The sequence below is a fragment of the Chaetodon trifascialis genome, chromosome 4, assembly GCF_039877785.1.
Source record: "Chaetodon trifascialis isolate fChaTrf1 chromosome 4, fChaTrf1.hap1, whole genome shotgun sequence".
Taxonomy (NCBI): Eukaryota; Metazoa; Chordata; class Actinopteri; order Chaetodontiformes; family Chaetodontidae; genus Chaetodon; species Chaetodon trifascialis.
This window is the reverse complement of record NC_092059.1, coordinates 3,801,722-3,825,213: the sequence shown is the minus strand read 5'-3', so window position 1 is coordinate 3,825,213 and position 23,492 is coordinate 3,801,722. Positions and strand designations below refer to the sequence as shown.

The 23,492-nt window shown below is 43.3% G+C and overlaps 1 protein-coding gene across 1 annotated transcript; it reads right to left on the bottom strand.

Annotated features, from left to right (window-relative positions):
- Positions 1 to 296: 296 nt before the first annotated feature.
- Positions 297 to 23,362, bottom strand: tprg1 (tumor protein p63 regulated 1). Its single transcript, XM_070961265.1, has 6 exons — positions 23,067 to 23,362; positions 22,603 to 22,836; positions 20,346 to 20,437; positions 16,559 to 16,735; positions 3,750 to 3,903; positions 297 to 1,207 (listed from the first exon to the last, which is right to left on the bottom strand). The coding sequence occupies exons 2-6, from the start codon at positions 22,816 to 22,818 to the stop codon at positions 1,013 to 1,015; spliced, it is 834 nt and encodes a 277-aa protein (XP_070817366.1). The 5' UTR covers positions 22,819 to 22,836; positions 23,067 to 23,362; the 3' UTR covers positions 297 to 1,012.
- Between the last annotated feature and the right edge of the window lie 130 nt (positions 23,363 to 23,492).

Genomic DNA, 23,492 nt, shown 5'->3' with positions numbered 1-23,492 from the left:
TTCAGCCGCTACGAGATGGTTCAGAAACCTGGATAAGGTGTTTACACGCCACAGTATCCTGGTTTCTATCAGGGTACTCCTGGTAGCATATCTAAGTTTCTGAAAGCGGGAAAAGCTGTAACCAAAATATAACCAGGAAACTCGTGTGCATGTGAACGCGCTCACTGAGCGTTTCCTGTAGTACTGAACCACACTCGCTCACACCAACAGCAACCACTGGCACTAATCAACCTGGACTAAAATCACTTGCGATCACTTTAACTGTGTGATAATATCAACTTATAGTTGTATTGCACGATGCAGCACTGCAAACATGAGTTCTTAATTATTACACACACGGCCGGCAGTGAGCAGAAACAGTGATCAGGAATCTGCGAGAAAAATCTGCATATCTTACCACTAAAAAGCCAAAGAGAACAAAATATATGTATTTTCTGTGTGTGACAGGCTTACAAGACGAACACGATACCAAAACACGGCAGAGCGACACACAGCAAACACACAAATCAAGGGGAAATTCCGACACTGTACGCACTGTAAAAATACACAACGGATGATAAAACTAAACTGATAAATGTGCCCCCATGCTCCAGTGAATCTCTAAGGGGCAGGATGCCATGGGAATGAGCTTTTAACAGAGACACCGGGGGAGGAAGAAAGGAGTCCCATTGCGAAAGAGTTGAATTACCATATCACTGAGGAGCAAATACAAAGCTCCTTGAGAGCAGCGGGGGATCCGTCATCCGGTGAAGAGCGGTGTTGAAATGTGGATATTTCTGAGCGCTCAGACGCCACACGCTGGTAACAAGCAGCAGGGGAGAACACACAGTTGTTTAAACCTCGTGCAGAGCTTCCTGACAATCCAGGCGTCAATGCGACAAACCTGAATGTGGAAAAACCTTTGGTCAATTGTAGAACTTGAATGAACTCTGTGTAAACAAACTTACGACGTGCCGTGTAAATAACAGCACGCCATTTGAACGACAGCGAGACTATTAAAAAGGCAGAGGAGCTAGAAGCCAATGTTTCCTCGAGCCATGCTGTATCCCAGTTTGTTCTGGTTCCCGAGGAAGGACATGAGGCCCATGTAAGCCTCGATTTGGAGGTTCTGATTCAGGACCAGGACGCCGTTGGCCTTCCCGGGAACCGGCTTCGTGGCGTGGAGTTTCTGCGCCGCGTCCTTCAGCTGCTCACGAAAGATGTGGATCTGTGGACAAGAGGGAGGACCAGAAACACATGAGAACCTCCTCCTCACACATCTTTGACTTTTTGAAACTGAGTCAAACTACTTTAAGGTTGCTAGCTGCTTATCATAGTAGCCGTGTTAGCTTCATGCTAACCTCCATCTTGATCGTGAGTTTTCTGAAGCTGATTTTTATTTTCTATTTTAGATTTTATTCCTTCCTGATACTGTTGCTGCTGCCTGTAACACCCAAATTTCCAAAATGGGGGATTAATAAAGTGTTATCTTATCTTAAAGCTGCTCTCACAGATCTAATGATCCTGACGTCACTCGGTTCGGTTTCTGTGATCTTACTGTATGCAACTCTATGTGGGATCCAAAATGGTTCAAACTGAATTTTCAGTAAGATGCAGTTTCACTTCAGGAGTCAGACCACCTTGTTTCAGAGGTTGGAGCTTGTTAGCAATTGAGAAATTAAACAGTAATTTAATTGAGAGCGTCGTGGCCAAGATAGGCAGCAGCAACACGAGTTATAGAAAAATATGGAGCAACCTAATCGCACTGTAAAACATTTTAAGAGCACCCTAAAGCCATAAAGAGAAATTTGAGGCAAAGAGAAATCTGAGGCAATAACTCAATGAAAGCAACGCATCAAGCTTTAAAATGCCTCTGAAACATCAACAGTCAGCAGGGAGAGCACACATTCACCACAAATTAGAGCAGATTTGACTCTTCCACATCAAACTGCAGAAGATTCCAGACGGCGGCTTTCATCACGTGTGTTTATGAGCGATCAGGTCGTGTTTACTTTTTATGCTAGTTCCTAGAAATCTTATCATCTGTGCTTTCCCCACTGGCAGACCTCTTTGTTTCACACAGGAGCGTTTCTCTGGACCACACAGCATTTTGATTGGCTGTTACTGTCTGTACAGTCACCTGATTCCTGATCCTGACCATGACTCACAGCGTAACGGTAGCTGAGGTCAGGGGTCAAACCAGAATCACCCACCTGCTGTAATCACCGGACTGTCGACAGCGAGGACATTCTTGTCCAATAAGGCTCACTTCACAGCTTCACTTCAGAATCAAAGCTTTGCTTCGCAGGAGTCACTGATGACTGTTTCTAAACACAACATTCAAATTTGGCCGCTCCTCCCTGGTTCAACATGCTTCAACACACACTGCAAGCTATTACGTCACATTTGTTGAACTCAAACAAGCTAACCGAGCTAACCGCTGACACCTACCTGTCCACCTCCACGCCGCTCTTCATCCTCATCCTCATCCTCTCTTTCAGCACTGAAATTCAATCCCAGATTCACTGGAACAAGCTTTGTCTGCTTTATTTGCATGAGCTGTGTGCGGCATTTTCGTAGCTTCCTCTCGGATGCTACGGTGCGGACTTTTTAGAGAGTCGCGACCTCACCTGTGACCTCACCTGTGTGCTGTTATTGGCTGGGAGCTGCACACCCCCTGCCCAAAGGCTGCAGCCCAGAAATGTCCAAAACACAGCACAATAAGTGCAGGCAGGGCTGATTGAGATGGATGAGCTTTCTATGAGCCCTTAAGGAAAATCCTGCACAGTGTACCTGGTTACATTGCATTCTTAGTAAACGATCTTCCAGGTGGCCGGACGACGTCTGCGTTCACTCACTGAAGTGCGTATAAATGCGCCTTTTCTCTGTGTGATCGCAGAGACAGAATGTACTGCGTGACACATCTGAAACATTGCAAAACGTGTGTGACACTGTAGAAACTTCATCACATAGATTGCTCCATTGTCTTCCTCAGGCTGAGTCGTCGGCTGTAATTGCTCGCGAACATCTCGGTTGTGTTGAAATTCCTGTATACGTTCTGCAAACACGTCACATTTTCTTTGTTTTGGTTGTGAAACACAAAACTGTCGGCAGGAAGAGTCTGAACCTAAACCTAAACAGATGCAGTTGGAGTGTTTCTGATCTGATGGCTGTGTGTCTGTTATGAGCGGCTCTGCTGGAGATGACAGATCACACATGGATGATAATTCCAGTAAGTTCTTCCTGCGTGATGACTCATCTGACCACGCGATGAATCTCACCACACTCTTGTTTTTTAATAGTTAAGCGTCTCCATGACTCTCAGAGGACACACCTCCGCCTGGATTAGTCACAAAATGAAATTTACTCAAATCAAATATTTCAACATTTCGACACATCCTGACAAATAAAAAACGCCGATCACAAACTTTCTCCTGCGGATGTTCATAGTTTACTAGCTGCTGACAGTCACCATGTTGTCCCCGGAGAGAAACGTTGCTGTTTGGGGTTGTGGGACACGCCTCAGACATGTCTCCACACCAGCAGAGACCAGTGAGAAAATGTCTTTTTGTGGACTGACGAACACCCAAAGCCCCTTTACAACACAAAAATCACAGTCACTCATTCACTCACACATTCGTACAATGGCTCATTGCAAGCACTAACCACTCACACACACACTCCCTCTTCCCCCTGAGCCCCCCATAATTTAATCTGGGTGAACTGACCCTTTAAAACGCCCTTCTGTTATCATTGATCGATCCACTTACATCGCAGAGAGCGGCGAATGAGTCGCTGATGGTCCTCACGGGGTGGCTGGTGAAGGTGATGTAGGGGAAGTCAGTGGCGAAGGGGTTCCACTTGGAGGTAAAGGAGGGCTCTCTCAGCCGGTCCCAGTAGACCCGCACCCCCTCCCCCTCCCTCCTAACACACGGAGAGACAGAAGGACATGAGTGACGGACTGTCTCGACCTGAAAGGGACACATTTGACTGCATCATGTGACTAAACTTCAGATTCCACAGTTCATGTTGTCACCAGATCAATAACATTACTCGCTGCTCTGTGCAGGAAAGGTCTGCATTTGTTTTCCAGTGAGAAGTACACAAAACACCCAACAGGAAAACTTTATCTGCCTCTGGCCACGTTCAGAACGGCAACAGCTTACAGGCTGTCAGTTATAAGTGACAAGTACCTGGCATTGTTTCACCTCTGGCTTCTATCCAAAGAGATTCTAACGCTAATGCTAAAACACAAAACCACGACGGTGCAGTTTCTGGCTCATACATTTTTAATGAGCTGACAATTCAGTTTGTCATCACATAACTCAATGAGACAGTAGCTAAACTGATTAACAATGGGAGAACAAAAGACCATCTGAACTAGCCTAGCTTAGCAGAGTAGCAGTGGAAATCAGGCGTTTTGGTGTGGCTAAGCTAACTTTAATTTAGATATTTATCAGTCTTGAATTGTAAATTAATTTCTATTTCCATATTAATGGATATCAAAACAGAGAGACACTTAATCTTTAAGACTGCTTTCTTTTAGTTGTTCAAAAGGACAAAAAGCAGAAAGAACAGTTTATAGATGCAGCCTTTGCCCTTTGGATTCTGCATTGTTAAGTATTGCAGATGATCTATGGCGATGACTTTTGCAAACTCATTTGCGTAAAGAGCCAAAAAAAAGCCATGAAAGGAAGACTAAAACCCTACAGCGCAGTGTGCCAGCCAGCCTGACAGCCAAAACCTTTCTTCCTCCTGCTCCCTGCCTTTAAGTACTTTACAGTAATCGTGTGCACAAATAAAAACGTATAGCTGCCTTCTGACATGAAAAAATGGCACTAATCTGTCCTCAGGGCAAATATTTGATGTAAGGGCAATCTCATGTTTAGCGGGCTTAGAGGTAATCTACAGCGTGTTCGTCATTGTCTCTTTCCTCGTTTTAAAGTAAATACCATAGCTTTTAATGAAACTGCCCTGGAGTCACATCTTTCCTCAGCCTAATGAAACCTCAGAGGACTGAGAGCAAACAGACCTCCGAACACAGATCCCATCTTGGAAATGACACCGGTGTTGATCTACATGCTGTGAAGACACTCACAACTCTCTGTTTACGGCGTGTCCATCATATGTGATCTGGGGCTCTCAAACATCTGAGAGTTAATATCGGGGTGGGGGGATTCAGTGTCTCTGCTGCTGTTCAAAAGGGAGAGGGTCACAGAGAGAGCATGAGACCTTCCTCTGCGTCTCTTTTGAGGCTTTTGAAGCTGAACTGAAAAGCATCACAGAAAACAGAGCTGCAGAAGTTTAAGGAAGAAGCCGTCGATGTAACCCAAGTTCACATATTAATACCTACAGACTTCATGATGTGAACCATGCAAGAACTTGTCTCTTTCAGTCACTCATGTACCACCATTTTCATAATCCTTTAATTATTTACGATATTTCTCAGGCAAAAACGCCAAACATTTCTGACTCCAGCTCCTCAGTTCTGAGCTGTTTTAAGTGTTAAAGATCCACCAAGTTCGCGCTGTACTCACATCACGTTTTTGGACTCGCAGCAGGCAGTACAACAGACACCAGAGATATCCAATGTTTTTATTCCGCACTCTCTTCTTCCTTGTGCCTACATTTCCCACAATGCAAAAGTTCAGTCAGAGGTTTGGCTAATGTAGCCTCAAACCGCTAGCCTCACACAGAAATGAGGCGTGGTTGGGTAAGATCACTTTTTTCTAACTGCACACTTCAGACTGTTTTCATTCTCAATCCTCAGACCCAGCTGATGCTGACTCGAGTGACATCACTTAAGGCAATTTATCAGACTTCATACAGTTCCCTCTGGAGGCCCAGACGGCTTTATCCAACTTTTTAAGGCAGTAGTACTCCCTAAGACCGCTTCCTAACTGGAAGCGATGCAACCGAGCGATCATCAGATTGATTCAGTTTTCCCAGCGAGGACGTCCTGACCTGCTAACCTGTGTTAGCGAACAGGCTAAACGACGGCTAAACGACGTGTCGCTTGTTTGAAATGTTGCTAATCTCGGTTCTACTTTTCTACTTTTGTGAACTTTGGCCCACTGGGACAAAATAGATCAAAATCAACTCTTCTCGTGTCCTTGGACGACACGAGACTTGGACGACACAAGACTAATTTACGAGATTGAGACGCGACACATTTAGATGATCCACGGGAACCTTTTTACAGGATGTCCTCGAAAGGACGAGGTTTGGAAGGAAATCGAGTAACTCTTTGGACTTACAAGTAGTAAACTGTCCTACGATATAGAAACATGGCCAACAAAGGGAAATACCTTCAGCAAACGTTAGCTTAACATGACTTATTGAGGGACAATTCGCTAGCGCCACCAAACCTCACGCTGCAACGTCGCTCGTAATATATCCAGACAATTGATCGCGCTGCATCCGTTAGCGGTTGCTCTGTTAGGAAGCAGTAAACTGGCTTTGCGTCAGTCACTTTGGCTTCTGTGAAAGACATTTTTCAGCTTGGTATTCCTGGTATTGTGGCTACCGCTCACCAAATGAAGGTTTGTTGGATGTGCTGGAGATAAAATTCACTGTATAATGACGGTTTGTGAAATGTTTTTTTCGGTCAGGGACTTTCTTTAAAAATCCTGAAAAGAATATTTGGATTAAACACTCTGGCCTGACAAATCTTTGTGAATTCGGGATGATTCAAAGAAAACTGCAGCTGGAATCCTTTCATGAAGGAGTTCAGGCATTTTGAGCTACATCACCATCCCTCTGCCTTTGTAGCTGGCTGATCAACACCTGTTTAACTAAGCAGGTAAACAACTCGTGGATAAACCCCAATTCAAAACAGAAGCTAGAAAAACCTGCCATGACAGGTTTGACTTCTCAGTCCGACATAATTACACTCAGAGTAGAACAACACAAACAATACTGTTACAGCAGTTTAATTGTCCTACAAAACAGAGAAGAAGTCAGGCAGAACTGTTTGGTAAAACATAAAATCAGTGACTGAATTTAAATTCTGACAACACGAGGGATCGAATTCGTCCATATTTGATGTAGTTCTTCGTTTTTTTCATTGGACAAATGGTGTTTTCTCCTTTTATTAGAAGACGCTGACGAATTAGCTGCTAAAAAGACAAATGATTCAGCGTCAGCGATGCCTGTCAAGATTTCAGTGTTTGTTTAGGAACTGCGCTTTGTTGAAACATTTCTGCTCTGTTATGCTTCGCGAGTCATTCGTCAGCTGCATGCTTTTAACCCAGAGAATAAAGTATTTTTGTAGTTTTGACACCAAACCCGCACATCAGTCCTTGCTGCCGTTGTCACCTCTGCACTTGATGTGTGGATGTGCAAACACTTGGGTTTATTTAGTGCTCAATACTGTGTGTAGACATTGTAGACAGCTTTCAAGAGGCAACTTGCAAAACAATTTAACACATATAAATTGTGCAAACAGTGCTCATAAAGTGTAGCTTGTTATGGCAATCAAACAACCCGTTTTGGAGTTTTTCTGATTCTGTCAGCAGCTGGAACCTCTGATGGTTGTGTAAGTCGGATTCTGTGGAAACAGTTTTATCTATAATGTAGGCACTGGTTTGCATAATAAGGTAAAAAAGGAGGTAAATAAATCAGGATGCAGGCGATTTCCCAACAGTGTTCTGATTTCCTTAATGACCTGTCACACTGATGTGCTCATTTCACCACACATCTTGTGCAAGAGCACTTCCTGCCAAACAGAATTAAACACCTGAGGCTAAACAATAGCGGCGTAGCTGTTGATATGTCACGGTCCCAGGGAGGGGCTGCATCATAATGCAATCATCCAGCCCTGTTTACACAAGTACTTTCAAAATGACAATGCTGCTGCTGAACATTGTGTGCCTCCTCCACAGGCAACGCTGTGCAGAGAGAAAAGGGGGAGGACAGAAAAAAAGCCCGGTACAAAAGCAAAGCCCAGGCTAAAAGGCTGATTATATTTCAGAAAAAGCGAGTAAGGATGGTGGGTTAACATCTGTACACATTGCCCTTTGTAAGAGCACACAACGATTGCCCTAGTATAAATGGGGATATAAAAAAGCTTTGGCAAATTCCACAGGTAAGCTATCACTGGGAGAGGGACCAGCCCAAACAGGCAGAGCAGGGCTGGGCTTTCCAGCCAGAGGCCTTGGAAGTCTTCACTGTGTTTATGTGGCAGAGCTCGGGTTTGGACTTTCACTGCTGCTTCGGTGCAGTCACAAAATACAGAAACGGTGAAAGCAGGCTGAACCTTTGACATTCACAAGTTTCTCAAGGCGTCAAAAGAAATGTCCAAAAGACAGAGGCCAAGCCGAGGGACCCCACCCTCTACTGACCTTCACGGTGGAGTTGCACTTAATCCACAGTGTTTGCACAAAACGCACACATGCATGAGAGAAACACTGTATTTTGAGCTTAAGGGCAAGTGACGAAAAATTCCTCTCTGGGCTTTCGAGCGCTTCATACTCGTAAGTCAACACACAAGATAAATATCAAGCCCAGCTCCAGTTGTCATGGCAAGTGTCCCACATTGTCTCAGAGCGAACAAACAAATCTGGTCTGATTGCTCAACAGAGCCTGCAGGTTTGTCAGCCATCCATACATGTATCCATCCATCGAGGTTTCACTCAGCAACCGAAAGGACTAAAAGGAGAGGAAACGGGTGGACAACCAGAAAAACAAAGGAAAAGACAAAGAATCGAGTTCGCCTGTTTTATGCTATTTCCCTCGAAAAGATATTCACATTATTGAGGAGGAAGCTGCTCATGCAGCGCGAAGCCTAAAACACACAGCGATGTTACTGTAGATGTCATGACGCAAAAGCTGTGATATCATAGCTGCAGGCTGTTGGCAGATTTTTCCACCTTGAAACGCAGAGTCCACAAGTTGAAAGCTGCTCCCAAGGTGCATGAATTTAGAGCAGCATGCCCAAAACATTACGCGTCTATTGGTGTTTATCGGGTTGTGCTGCGCACCCTGAGAGCAGCCTGTGAGCAGACTCGGCTCCTGATCTGAGCTTTTGTTTCTGGGGATTTGAGTGTTTTTTCATTCTGCTTGGTGTTCAAATAAGACTCATGTTACAGGTAGAACACAACACCCGCCAACAGACTGTTGTACTTATATAAAGGAGGCAACTGTGATGGTTTTTTTACTTTCAAGTCTGTAGTCTTTGACAGTTTGTGCGGACGTCTTAGTTTATGAAAGTGCAGCTGAGGTCATGATTGCTGGGAATCAGTCAATCAAAGAAGCAGCAAGAGTGAAATTTCATCCTCAGCAGTACAACTTTTTTTTTTTGCAGCTTTAAGAAAACAAACATAAAGTTGTTCATGTTTTAGAGTTGTGTGCAGTGCCAGTGCCTGGTGTCAGTTTGCCTCGGAGGTCTGATCAACTGTTGCAATAAACCCCACTAAGCATTGGGGTTTGTTGTTTATATCAAACCAAATCAGTTGTTATTATGGCAACAACTACTCTTCCATATTAAATTATACATTACAATCAACCAATGTTTACACTCCGTTAAAAAAACATTTACAACACCACCATTACACCCAGCGTGACAAATTACACATAAAAAACAAAGAGCGAGTTGAAAGTGAAACATAAAAATAATAACGTTCAGTTTGTCTGCGCATCCGAACGCAAAGAAAGTCAAAGAAGACAGAAAAACAAATATGTCCGTGTTTCTGTTCATGTCAGCTGATGAGCATGAGAAGAAAACCCAGAACAGGTTTGAGGTCATTTAGAAACAGAAAGCTCCGACAAGCATTCAACTGGAAAATGTGCCGCTCAGTAGATCTGAGGATCTGCATGATGACTGTTTGTTTTACAAGGCCAGAAATAATTATCATCTTCATCATCATCATAGCTGGATTAAAAAAAAAACAAATATCGATATCAGTATTGACTTCAAACATCCCGTGTCCACAGACAGGGATGCAGAAATGAAACTGCTCTTTGGTTGACGCAGTAGAAAGACGCCTCTCCTCGCCTGCATGTTCGACAGCTGTGGGTACTTCCAGGAAATACTGCTTTATTTTTCATTACACGTAAATGCTTCAAAACTGCAGTTTATCACCTGGACGACAGTTTAAAGGGGCATTCTGCTGATGTTACAGATGAAGTTCAGTTTACTTAATCACGAGGAGTACTACTACAAACAGATATACGAGACGTCTCTGAGGCTCTGGAAAGGTTGAAAAGATAACCCTGATGATGTCATAGTGACATCAGTAATTACGCAGTAATTAAAATGAGAGGGGACCATGTTTGTATAACCTGCAACATGGATTAAGACGTAGCATCATGAATACTCCTCAGCCTCACTGACTTCTCTCCTCTTTCTATTGCGACTGAAGTCATCAGTTTGCAGTTTGTCACAGAGTGAAAACAGGAGTGTCAACCCTCGTTCAGAGAGAGCTGGAGGTGTGTGTGTGTGTGTGTGTGTGTGTGTGTGTGTGTGTGTGTGTGTGTGTGTGTGTGTGTGTGCGCGCACATCCTTCTTAACCGCAAAGGGAAGAACTTGCTAAGCACAAATTTCAGCATTTACCTTGCCTGCTTCTAACCTCAGACACAGACGTGGCTCTGCCTTAATGATCATCTGACGAGGCGTCCCACAGTACAAAATGCTGACATTGTCCCAGATAGCTGCTGTGCGCAGACTGCCCTCTGCTGTCTGAATGTGCGCGCTGCCTCGGTGTGTATAGGTGTGGTCGGGACGCCTGCAGAATGAGGATGATCTCAGATCTCAGAAGAACTAACGCAGGGACGACAGATTTTACACGCTCTTGATCTGCGTATTAAAACAAGTAGAAAAAAAATCAGTAATAAGCTCTCTTGTGTCAGCAGAACTGGCAACGCGAGGAGGAAATTCTAGTTAATAAAACAGTTTTAAGTAGTTGAAGGTGGAGGCTAAATAAGGCATCATTCCCTCTGAAGCCTTGCTCAGAAAAAACAACATCCGATCAGATGGAACAGAGGACTGCAGTGCTGGGATTATTTCCAACCTTCATAAATATATATATTTCCTACAACAGTTTCTAAAGCAACCTCTAGTGGGGCCTCTTCAAACCTCCACACCCAACTCTTTCAGACAGGAATAAAAAAAATAGATGATGTGCTGGGTAATTAGTTTGTCTAGACAGTTTGGAAAGAAGGCACTTAAAACATATCTTTCCCAACAGATGCAGAATATACTGTGTTTTTTCTTCCCGGGCGCACCTGGAGAATGTGCGATGAAAACAAAATCATCAGGACTAAAAATACTGACACTCCCTCAACACTTTCTACTGGCATCATCAAGGTTTCGGGGAAGCTGATGGAGCACAGACGAGGGGAGCGACGCCAAATAAGACGCTCACGGAGGGAGTTTGATTCTCTTTGTTCTGACGCTGATGGTCTGGGAACTCAGGGGTCAAACGTTCATGAAAGTGCTTTCAGTCTCATTTCAGTAAGTTTGATTCCATTGATTCTATCATAAAACATTCACATCCTACGGAGGCCAAGCTGCACAGGTTAGCACGGTGACGTCCAAAGACTGCATCATTGTGGTGGCCTGTGGGCTGATTTCATGGTATTTTAACTGTGCAATCGTCCAAACACTGTATTTATCACCCAGACTGGCAACAGTATTTTTAGAATCTGTACATAATGTGCATTATTTTTCATCTTGTATCCTCTTCTGTATCTTTTAATAAGTTGCTGGCTGAAACAATTTAATCTCCCCCATAATGGGATCGATAAAGTCTTATCTTAAAACAAAAAAAGACTGATAAGCCATTCATATGTTCAATGCCTCCATCAGTGTTGCCAGAGCAGAAGAAACAGGGGAAAGTGCACGGCAGCGTTTGTGCAACCTTTAATGCCATTAAAGGCCTTAACGTGGCCGGAAAGCGTCTCCTGACGTAACTGTGAAGGTGCTGAACTCGTCGCAGGCCATGCGGTACACCGACTCTGGAGCAGCAGTGACTCACAGCAGCGGTTACAGAGTCATCCTCGAACACATCACACAGATGGAGAGATGTGATGTGGCGTGCTCCTGCCCTGAACCGCCTCTACCGAGGGTGCACACTGACATCAAGTGGTCAGACGACAGCTGCAGATATCCTGACTTCTCACACGATTATACCTCCAGTGACGGTCAGGAGTCGTTACCCTGACAGCTGAAAAGCAGCTGATTCATGCTGATGTATTCATGGTGAAATGGAGACCTTCCTCTTACATCAGCACGGTTAGATTTACCTGTTGTGGTATTTCATCACTGTCTGAGCTTTAATATAACAAAACCGAAGACGTCCTCGATTTCTTTTCTCTGTATTATCTCTGTCTTGAGTGCAGCCTGTTGAGTCTTAAGGAGATTTTACCTCTCAGGTAAAACTCATGCACACACACACACACACACACACACGCACGCACACACACACACACACACACACACACACACACACACACACACACGCACACACACACGCACACACACACAGGGCCTCAGCTAACTCCTTAACAAAATATAGTATGACATTTTGGGAAATGCATCGATTTCTCGCTTAGAATTAGATGAGAAGATCAAAACTACGTCTGCCTGATAGAGCAGGTACAATCGATATGTTTGTATTAAAATGATCACATGACTAACTGTACGTTAAAGGCGTGACTGATGGTCATTTAGTCTTTACAGCCTGAGACGTTTCCTGTTTCTGCCTCACTGATCTCAGTTGTTGGAGTTGGTGGAGACCAAAGCGGAGCTGAAAGGAGAGCGAGTGAGAAACACGAGTCCAAACGGAGCTGACGGTGCTTCGTGTCATCAGCTTAACTTGGAAACTCTTGTGCTTCATGTTTTATTACTGGCTGTCCCAAATTCAGCATTAAATATCGTCTTTGTGCTGTTTTCAATGGAGCATTTGAAGATCAGCCGGTCATCACATTCTGTTCAATTTGTGTGCACACACACGTGAACAAATCAGTATTAGCTGCTCTCTCACAATATTCTGCAGTTACTGCAGAGTTAAAACAGAAACAGGCCAAAAACTGTGCTGCTCTTTCTCCCTGGATTAACGTACAGACGGACCTGACATTTTAGAGCTGTGAGCTGTAATTTACGTCTATTTTAAAGGCCGGTCAGTGTGAGCGTTCCTTAACTTTCAGTCAAATCCTTCAAAAATTCTTCCCGTTTATGCATCATAACTCTGATTTCTTTGTCTCTGACCTTGTTTTGCATGTTAACTGGACGTTGTGTTCACTCATTTTGAGTGTGTGACAGCTGTATTTGTGCTGTTTGTGTTGATCGTTGTAATGTTTACGCTTCCCTCTTGGCCAGATTTTAACCTCAATCACTTTAACCTGGTTAAATAAAGAATATATATATAAAGGGTGATTATGTGAGTGTTCATTCGAACCTGAATGGCCAAAAAATCTGCTACAAATGCATAAAATCTTAAATCTGTCTATAAATACATTATAGTGTGCTATAAACCATTTATTTTTATATACTGATGCTAAACATTAACATTAACAAAATTAAGCATCACTGAACAAAAACAGTATGATTAATGCAGCAGCTAAATAATCTTCGCTGCCTGACTTTTGGCACTTTTCTCTCACACTGATTTTGTCATGTGGAAACAAAGTCTTGTGTACTATTACAGCAGCAGGAGGATTCACTTTCAAACATACATGAACTTTACTGTAGATCAGTTTCTCCCAAAAATAAGACAGAATGACCTAGACCAAAAAAAAGGAGAGACTTCCTGAGGGAGAGCCAGAGACGAAGAGGAGGAGAAAGAGGAGGGAAGCTGTGAAGATGAAGACAGAAAGAGGGAACGTTTGAGGCTCGAGTCTTTCTTATTTGAAACCGTCTCTTTACTGTTGGACTCCCGGGTGGCTTTCACGAGCGTTTTATGTATAATTCAACGTAATGTGCAGAGATAAAGCCTCCAATAAAGGCAGCGCTCTCTAAGCTCTTCACAGCACATTACGTTTTATTCATCAAATTAGTTTTAGTTGGTTTGGTATCCCCTGAGCCGTCTTTAAAAGGTTTAGATGAAAGGACTACATTAATTTTGCCACTAATCAGTTAAGCAACAGCTCCAAGTGACAGCTCTGCACTCCTTACCCCCGAAAAACTCTCCGTCTCTCTGCCGCTCCAAGTGTCCCTGAATGCACCGATCCTCTGCATGCGCCCCCCCGCCCCCGATGCTGCCCCCAGCATCACGTCACTCTCTTCGCTGACATCTCAATTCACTGCTGATATCTGTCAGTGAATCACGCGCACTCCTGTAATCTCAAATATTCATTTCAAAGGCTGCATGTTGTCTTTCTTTTAGAAAGTGTTGTTCCATATATTACTTTAAAATGAGGCATTAAACAATGATATACTCGTAAGAAATGCGATCATGCACGTGTCAGAGCTTTATATTTAACCACAGAGCTGGGAGGATGTGCTCATCTTACGCTTGCGATTCTTAAGCATCGGGCTTCTGCGATTCAACATGATGATTCACTGCGATTTTTTCGGCTTTTTTACCAACAGATCATGGGAAAAAGCTGAATCATGCACTTCTACAGACTGCAAATCACGAGTCATATTTCCAAAAACATTCCACGTCACATCAGGTAGTTTTATTTCAGCAGCATCACTGCTGTACTGCGTACAGTACACTCCATTCTTTGTATATATTGTTTATTTCATAGTTCTGCATTACTCAACTTATTGTTCTGTCTTTTGTTTTTGTTGTCTTTTTTGTCCTCATTGAGCTGTATGTCCTTTTTTCCAATGCAAGTGCATTGAGTGCAATGTTGAAACTCTTGTGCTTCACGTTTTATTACTGGCTGTCCCAAATTCAGCATTAAATATCGTCTTTGTGCTGTTTTCAATGGAGCATTTGAAGATCAGCCGATCATCACATTCAGGAAATCAGTATTAGCTGCTCTCACAATATTCTGCAGTTACTGCAGAGTTAAAACAGAAACAGGCCAAAAACTGTGCTGCTCTTTCTCCCTGGATTAACGTACAGACGGACCTGACTTTTCAGAGCTGTGAGCTGTAATTTACGTCTATTTTAAAGGCCGGTCAGTGTGAGCGTTCCTTAACTTTCAGTCAAATCCTTCAAAAATTCTTCCCGTTTATGCATCATAACTGTGATTTCTTTGTCTCTGACCTTGTTTTGCATGTTAACTGGACGTTGTGTCCACTCATTTTGAGTGTGTGACAGCTGTATTTGTGCTGTTTGTGTTGATCGTTGTAATGTTTACGCTTCCCTCTCGGCCAGGTTTTAACCTCAATCACGTTAACCTGGTTAAATAAAGAATATATATATAAAGGGTGATTATGTGAGTGTTATAATGTTTGTCCGCTGCATTATTCAATTTATTGTTCTGTCTTTTGTTTGTGTTGTCTTTTTTGTCCTCATTGAGCCATACGTCCTTTTTTCCAATGTAAGTGCATTGAGTGCAATGTTTAAACCAGAGTCAAACCCCTTGTATGTGCACATGTTTGGCCAGAAAAGCAGATTCTGATTCAGATGATCATGATTCTGTTCCTGCTTATGAGGCTAGATGTCATGGTCTCGGGGTTTTCGTTATGTTTGGTTATTAATATCTGTTCTTTTTCCGTTTCATCACAGCTGATTTCGGTGCGGAGAGGCGGAGCCGCCGGCACGGGGGCGAGGCACACGAGTCGCACCTGCAGCGCATCGGCAATCAGCCGGCTTTCATATGCTCCAAGCGCTCTCGGTTCTGTGCCAGACTATTCTCTAGTCCAGCCGTGATTCCCTCGTGTCTCTTGCTCTCGTGCCTATTGCTATTTATCTACGTGCATTGATTACTGTGTGTTTTCCTCCGCTAGTTTTGCAGAGCGTGAGTTTACACGTTTAGTTCGTTACAAGCATTCATAAGACTTTTTTCTCCCTTTTGGAGTTTTTTGGTTAATTTGTCTACTTTTAGTTCAGTGCTGTTTGTGAGGCTTTTTCCGCCAGTTTTGTGTAGGGTGAGTTTTCGTTTCTAGCATAAGTAAGTCTAGTCTCTCCCTTTTGGAGTTCTTTAGGTTTTGTGTTGTACTTTGGATTTTTCCCGTTCCCGGTGATTTTTAGTTGTACTTTGTTTCCTAATAAACTCTGCATTGTGACTCTGCCATTTGGGGTGCTGGCCTTGTTTTCTCGTACACAACACTAGAGCCATAATAAATTAATAAATCAAATAAGATATTAGGCCATGATGAATAGAGCCCCTGAAAACTACTTTAAATTGACGTCCTTCACAAAAAGGACATTTTGCTTTTGTGGAGAGCACAGAGCAGATAATTAAGGCTGAAGTTTATACTTCTCCAAGCAGTTTTTATATTCTTTAACTAAACACTAGAAAATTTTAAGGTAGACTGACTGAAAACTGACAGGAAGCCAGAGATCCAGAGCTTCCTCTATAACACAGTCTTGTTCTACTCACTGTTGAAATCGTTGACTGTTTAAGTTACAGTGTCAGAGCCAAATAACAAGACATTAACCTTGTGAGGTTAAAGCTGCAGGTTTTATGGGCAGGAGGTTTACTGGTGAAGGGCTGATCAATGGCTAACAAGGGCACTTACTGAAGCAGGGAGCGCTTTGGGAAGCTGAAGGCTCCGTGGGCGATGCGGTCCACGAAGTTCAGGGGGATCCTCTGGAACTGCTCGCAGTTGAACATGACGAAGTCGTACTTGAAGACCAGGAGAGAGTTGTCCGTGATGAGGACGAGGCGCTCCTTTTCATTGTTCCAGTGATCCACCCTGAAGAAGAGAGTGCGTTAGATCTACAGTGGAAGATCATAATTCAAAATCAGAAACAGAATTGACCAAGGCTGCTTTATTTTTAACAATGTTATCTGCACATTCAACGAGGGAAGGCAGGCAAAGGATGACAGGAAAGACAGAGACACCAAGAGCATCTGTCCCACATGTGTGACACATCTGACCTCTTTATGTCTTTGTCTGTATCAGTGTGTAAGCAGTAGCACAGGTAAACACCTCAGTGCACCTGGTTAAAACCACCGCAGTCTGACACAAGAGCTCTGTAATAAATCCTCCTTTCATGAAGGTCATAATGTGCTGCTGGATTCTGCTGCGTTACACTGACAGACACCATCACAGATGCAACTGAGGTGGACAAAATAAATAGGTGTACCTAATAAACTGGCAAATGAGTGCAGTCTTCAATGCTAACTTTAGACTGTAGAGCACTAGCTTGTGACTCCTAAACAAAGCGCTGCCGACTTGTGATCCACTGCCACTGGTTGCACATGTTAACAGGTTATAACCAGTCCAACCAAAGATTAAAGGAAAGTCTCAGAGACAAATATCACTTATGCAGGTTTCCCGTCCTATCAATCATCAGTGGTTCACAACCTGAGGGTCACAAGATGATTAAAGGACGAGTTCAACTTTTTGGGAAATATGTGTGCTTGTCGTCCTTCTTGCAGACAGTTAGATGATAGATTGATACCAGTCTCACATCTGTACGCTAAATAACCAGAGGCAGTGGAGGGGATCTTATCCTAGAATAGAGGCTTGAAACCGGGGAAAGAAAGCTCGGCCCAACGGGAAAAATGTCCGCCTGCCAGCACCTCAAGTCATCTTGTTTATTTAATCTGCACAAAATGAAAAAAGGACAATTCGCCTTTTTACGGAGGTTATGCGCTGGATTTCTTCTTGGCCAGAAACGGTTTCCAGGCAACCGGCGGTGACTCGAGGACTCCTTGCGGGGGTCCTGCCCCCTGCGTTGGAAAGCACGGTTGCAGAGAGTGATCAGAACTATGTGCGTCTGAGTCTTTTTGTGTGAAGTACACTTCTGATGTCAGCATTCTGCAGGAGGTCACTTAATACAAAAAACACATATAGCAAAGCTGCTCAATTATGTACCGTAAAGCCTGACAATTTCCAAAAACGCCCTTGGCAAAGATCATACAATATGCATGCAAGCATTTCTAAGTTCCTACATTTTTCCTTACAAAAAAAAAAGAAAAATCAAATTAACAGAAACACCTTTAAAGCAGTAAACTGAAGTCTGCTTTCCCTCCACAACGTGTCTTCCAAAATGTTTGTTTTACTAATTTAAGTCCCAAAAAGCATCATCTCACACACACTCTGCCTCACCGCTGCGCACACAACTAATTCATGGTGGCACGGATTCTCTTGGAGTGGCTCTCTTCATCACGGCCCACTGAGCCGGGTTCATGTGACCGACTCCAAGTGAAACACTCTTGATTGCTGCTGGCAGCCGGAGGCCAAAAAAGACAGTTCACTGAACAGCCAAGGCATCATGGGAAAGGTGTGGGTGAAGAGCTTTGACTGTGCTAATGAAATGAGTTAACCTCGAGTGGGCACGGGTGTCGTGGACGGTGCAGAGGTGTTACAGAGATCCAGGATCAGACTGTGGGCGTCTGACACGCTGCTGCCGCTCGGCTTGACACAACAACGCAGCTCCAGCCGGCAAGAAACCGAGGCCTGAGCTGATGCATCTCTGCAGGACATGCTGGGATACTCGGCCGCACACGAGGGAATAGTTTAGCATTTTGGGCAACACACTTATTAACTTTCTTGCTGAGAGTTACGAGAGAAGATCGACAGGTTACAGCAGCCCATCAGCCGAGATTAGCATAAAGACTGGAAGCAGGAGGCGGCAGAATGCTTTTTACCCTCCAAAGGAAAAAGAAAAATAACAGCTAGCGGCGCGTCTACAGCCTGCTAATTAACATGTTATATCTCAGCTCTTAATCCACACAAAAAACAGAGTATTTAAACATGACATGCTCTCCTGAAGCTAACTGGCTACTGGCTCTACTGTGGCTTCATATTTAGCACAGAGACATAAGAGCGTTTCTGATTTTCTCAGCTTACCTTCTCGCCTCTTTTTTCACCATTCTCACCTGAGGACAGAGCCACTGTAGCTGCTTCCCTGTGCAGCGTTTATGCTAAGCTAAGCTAGCTGCCTGTTGGCTCTAGCTTCATATTTAGCATACAGATGTTAAAGTGGCATGAATCTTTTCATCTAAGCAGAAAAAGAGTATTTCCTAATCTTTCAATCAACGATCCTCAAATCCATCATTTTCAATAAATATCTTCAGTTTCAGTTCTCAATAATCGGATGTTACTGAAAATGACTGTGTTCATATTTTGACACTATTTGGACAAAACACTATTTTGGTCTTATTTTACATACATAAATAAAACCACCTACTCCGTTTGTCAGTGGAAATGGCCCTTTGTGATAAACACAACCTCAGAAAATGCAGAAACGAGACAGAAATAAATCCTAAAATCACAAACAAATAATGAAAACAACACAGGATCTGTCACAACAGTGACAACAGATGAAGCCAGATCATCTTACTCTTTCTAAAGCTACTGACAATCCTCTGCAAAGCCAGATTTGAGGAACATCTCGTGCTTTCCTGACATTAGCCACCGGCCTCCCGTGGGGAAATTCAGCAGCAGCGCCGCTGAATTACCACATAATGCACTCTTTTTGTTGTAAGAAATCCTACAGCGGCTTCTGCAGCGATGATAACTGCAGGCCAAATGTAGGACAAACGTTAACGTGTGCTGGACAGAGCTGCATAAATGGGATGTATTATTCATTCTCACATAGCCAGCCTTTTAAATGTTTCCTGAAAGCTTTTCGGGAGTGATACAACCTGACATGTGAAAGCACACGAGGTAAATGTCCTGCAGTCCCTTCACTTCGCTCTGCGTTCGAGGCAGTTAGATCTCTACCTCTGCACTGAATTCTTGGAGTTTGGGGCTTGATGACAGCGTTATATTTGGGTTAATTACAGGCCTGTGCTGCAGAAAATGATAAACATGTAGAATTTAAGGCAAGCATCCTCTGGCCCTGTGGGCAGCAGCTTATTTGCAGTACATATGTTAAAGATGGATTATGAATGAGAAACACATGATACTGTAAACTCTCTGTGCATTTACAGTCGCATTAATACTGTCAGGTGGAAACCTTGTACCTCCACTTTAGAAGTTTGCAAATACTCTGAATGCTGAACATGAAATATGAATTATTTATATGGCATATCTATAAATTATATTTGGGTAATTAAAGTAGTATTTATTTATTTATGTACTTCTAAGCTACCATGACAACTGCTGAAGAAGGTCATGGGATGCAGCTGAAAACTGAGGAAGCTAGTAAGTGGACCTTGAGTTACAGCCGCTTCACAGATAAATACATTATAAAAATGTATAATATAAAGCATTTAGTGTCTTATATTGCTCAGAAATGGTAAAAAGGGGGCGTTGGGGTTAAGTGTTACCAGGAATTATACAAGGTTTTCACCTGGCACGACAGCACAAACATGACGCTTTGCAGCAGAACACGGCATCATGAACTCACTCCACCATCAGCCAAACGCCACGAACGCCGCCATCCACTTCTTTATCCACCAGAGCTTCGACGTCTTTGATGGCCTGATCCAGAGTGCCAGGCTGAGGAGACACAAATGCACGGGTGTCACTTTCTAATTTTCCATTGTGACGATCACAATGTGTGCACGCAGAGCTTAAGGGGTAATCTTTGAGGCAGATATGCAGCTGGGACCGGTCGTCCAACAAAATGTCAGCGTGTCTGCGTGTCAAACAAATTACAATAAACAAAAACATGAAGCCTTGGCACATGAAAATGACTGCGAATGAAGAAAGCTGAGTGTGCAGCTTCCCGCGTAAAGCTGAGTAACTCTGGGTTTTGAAGAAACAAGAGAAAGCTTCAGAAAACAATACACGACACGTCCAAATGAGCGTTTCTGATTCCACACAGCGTCATTTTTAAGACAATCCTATCCTGGTACTTTGTGTTTTATTATTTCAACGTCAAGCTGGAGAACTTCAAAAGATTAGGAGTCCATACTGAGCAGACGTGTAAGGGTTCGTGTATTCATCCCAAACGGTTTGGTACAGGACGTTCGGTTCAGCGTGCGACTTCATCGGTTCAGTTTGTGACAGCATTACGGTTTGCAGCTTAGTTACGAAGAAAATGGACGATTAGAGTCAAACTGCGTGCCGACATCGTTCGACTTCACTTGGGTTTGTCTTTGGAAACACGCCAAACACGTCATTTACGACGGCATCGCCCACATGTCGACCGGCAGAACGAGACGAGCGGAAGGAGAGTCCATGTGACGTTCAGGAAGCCGCTCGCTGCGGATTCAAACCAAAGGAATGACTAAGAACACAGGAGCGTTTCACTCTGTGGATACGCAGAACACAGGATTTAAATATATCCTCCTGAGAACCGAGGAAAAAAAGTATCTTTCAGTTTAATTTTTCTTGTGATTTCCTGCCTCTTTGGAGCTAAAACAACTCACAATTTAGAATTTTGTAAGAATATTTTTAGTTTAGATTTTACAGCATGTCCACTGTACAATTTCACCGTAACACAACGAAATCATAAAAGGTTGACAAGAAAACAAAAAAAAAATTCTATTATTTTTCCTAACAAAAAGTTTAACTGAACTGAATTTTATGATTCCTGACATGCTCACGAACAAGAAACTATAGGATTACCATAGTAAAAAAAAACTATATCTTAACTATATTTGATATACTATACTCATCCCACCCAAACACATGAGATATCATTGGAAAAGACCAGGATGTCCTCTACTGAGCACACCAGGACTTAGTTGGGCAGCTCAAATGAGTCAAAAGATATAGATCAAAACCAAATGTCCACAACAGAGGACATAAATGAATAGGCTGGGTCTCAAAGAGCTTGAGTTCTGCTATCGTGTGCCTCCACCTGTGCAGTACATCCGCCGTGTATGCACCATAATACTTCGAATACTGATTCATCCTGACAGTTTTATAATCTGAAACTGATGCTGACAAACTGTCAGCGCCTTCTTCTGGACTAACTGTGTAATGGCAATTAAATTAAGTTACCTTGATAATATCTTTAGAGTTTCTGTACTGCAATTTATTATCACTAATTGTACAACAAATACGCAGCCGATATATCAGCTGATCTCTGGCACATCACATCCTCATTTTACATGTCAGCCTCTAAAGATGAATTGATTGTTATCAGGATGAATTACTCAGCATTTTACACTGTGATGGGGGAAGTATTCAGATCCTTCACATGAGTAAAAGTACCACGACAGAGTGTATTATCAGCCAGAGATATTAAGGTATTAACACTAAAGTGCTCATTAAGCAGAATGACCCTTCTGAGGGGCAGTTTTGTTGTCTATATTGTTCAACAAGAAGGATTTTAGTGCAGTAATACAACTGGATTTAATCTATACAAATGTGTTATGTTTCGTAAACTAATCACGTCTTTAAATGATGCTAAATAGCATTAAGCTAAGTCTGGTACAACACGCCAAATGCTAATCTAGCATTTATGTTTGATTACCTCTTAAAAATAATATACATTTAAAAAATATATTAACTACACCTGCCAACTAAATGTAAGACGAACTTCCTCTGAAATGTGGTGGAGCAGAAGTGTCAAAATTATAATACTGAAGTAAAATTTACAAGTTAAACTTGAGTGCTAGCTTAAGTATGCTAAGCTAGCACTTTTACAAGTTTAAAAGAGGCTCCAAACGACGCGATGTCACATTAAATTGTGGAAAACTGAAAGTCTTTACCCTCAACACGAAGAACCTCCTGAGCTTGAAGTGGAGCAGTGATGTCTCCACAGTCACGGCGGTCCGCGGGGAGGGGGCCGCTCCGCCCTCCGCTGGCCGCTCCTGCGTGTCCTCGGCGCGGGCGGCGGCCGGCTTGTCCTCCGGGCCGCCGGATGGAGAGCTGAGCTGAGGCTGCTTCTCCTCACCTGGCACTCCGCTCTCCTCAGCTTCTGCCATGACGGGCCTTCACAACACCTGAAAACATCAACAAAACTTAAAATGCAGCTTTTTGTGAAGTGACAGAAAGACTTCTTCTTTCGGCACATCCTGACTCTGAGCCCTGCGGGGAGGCTCTGACACCCCAGTCTCCCCCTCCAGAGGAACAAGACTCACGACCGAAAGTGTCGCTTCATTTGCCCCCAGAGACACTAAATCACTTTCGGTGCACATTTCAAAACAACAAAGTAAATAAAGGTTTTACACACCAGTAAATGTCGAGGTCGCGTTGAAAGGCAGCAGCAGCAACAGGTGCCTGACTTCCTTGTTCCGCGTGCAGCATTTGTTTTGAGGGGCGTAGACTGCAGCAGAGCAGGCTGCAGCTCACATATTCAGGCTTTTTAACCTCTCTCATCTGATCCACAGTCACACTAAGCATCACCCCGCGCACCGACACATGGGACACACCTGTACCTGTGCGAGGGGGCTGCTGGTTTCTGTCAGGTTTCAAACTGTCCTGCATGAGCATCATCTAGATTTTTAGATATTTTGAGTGTTGTGAGACTGTGTAAGGTAACTTCATCCACATGTTCATGCACACACTCCTCATTTCACTCTCTTTTATTGTGTGAAAGTGCAGTTTCTGGCCCCTCTTGCGCCAAGGTGCATGACTGTGTGCCAAAACACCCCCAAGA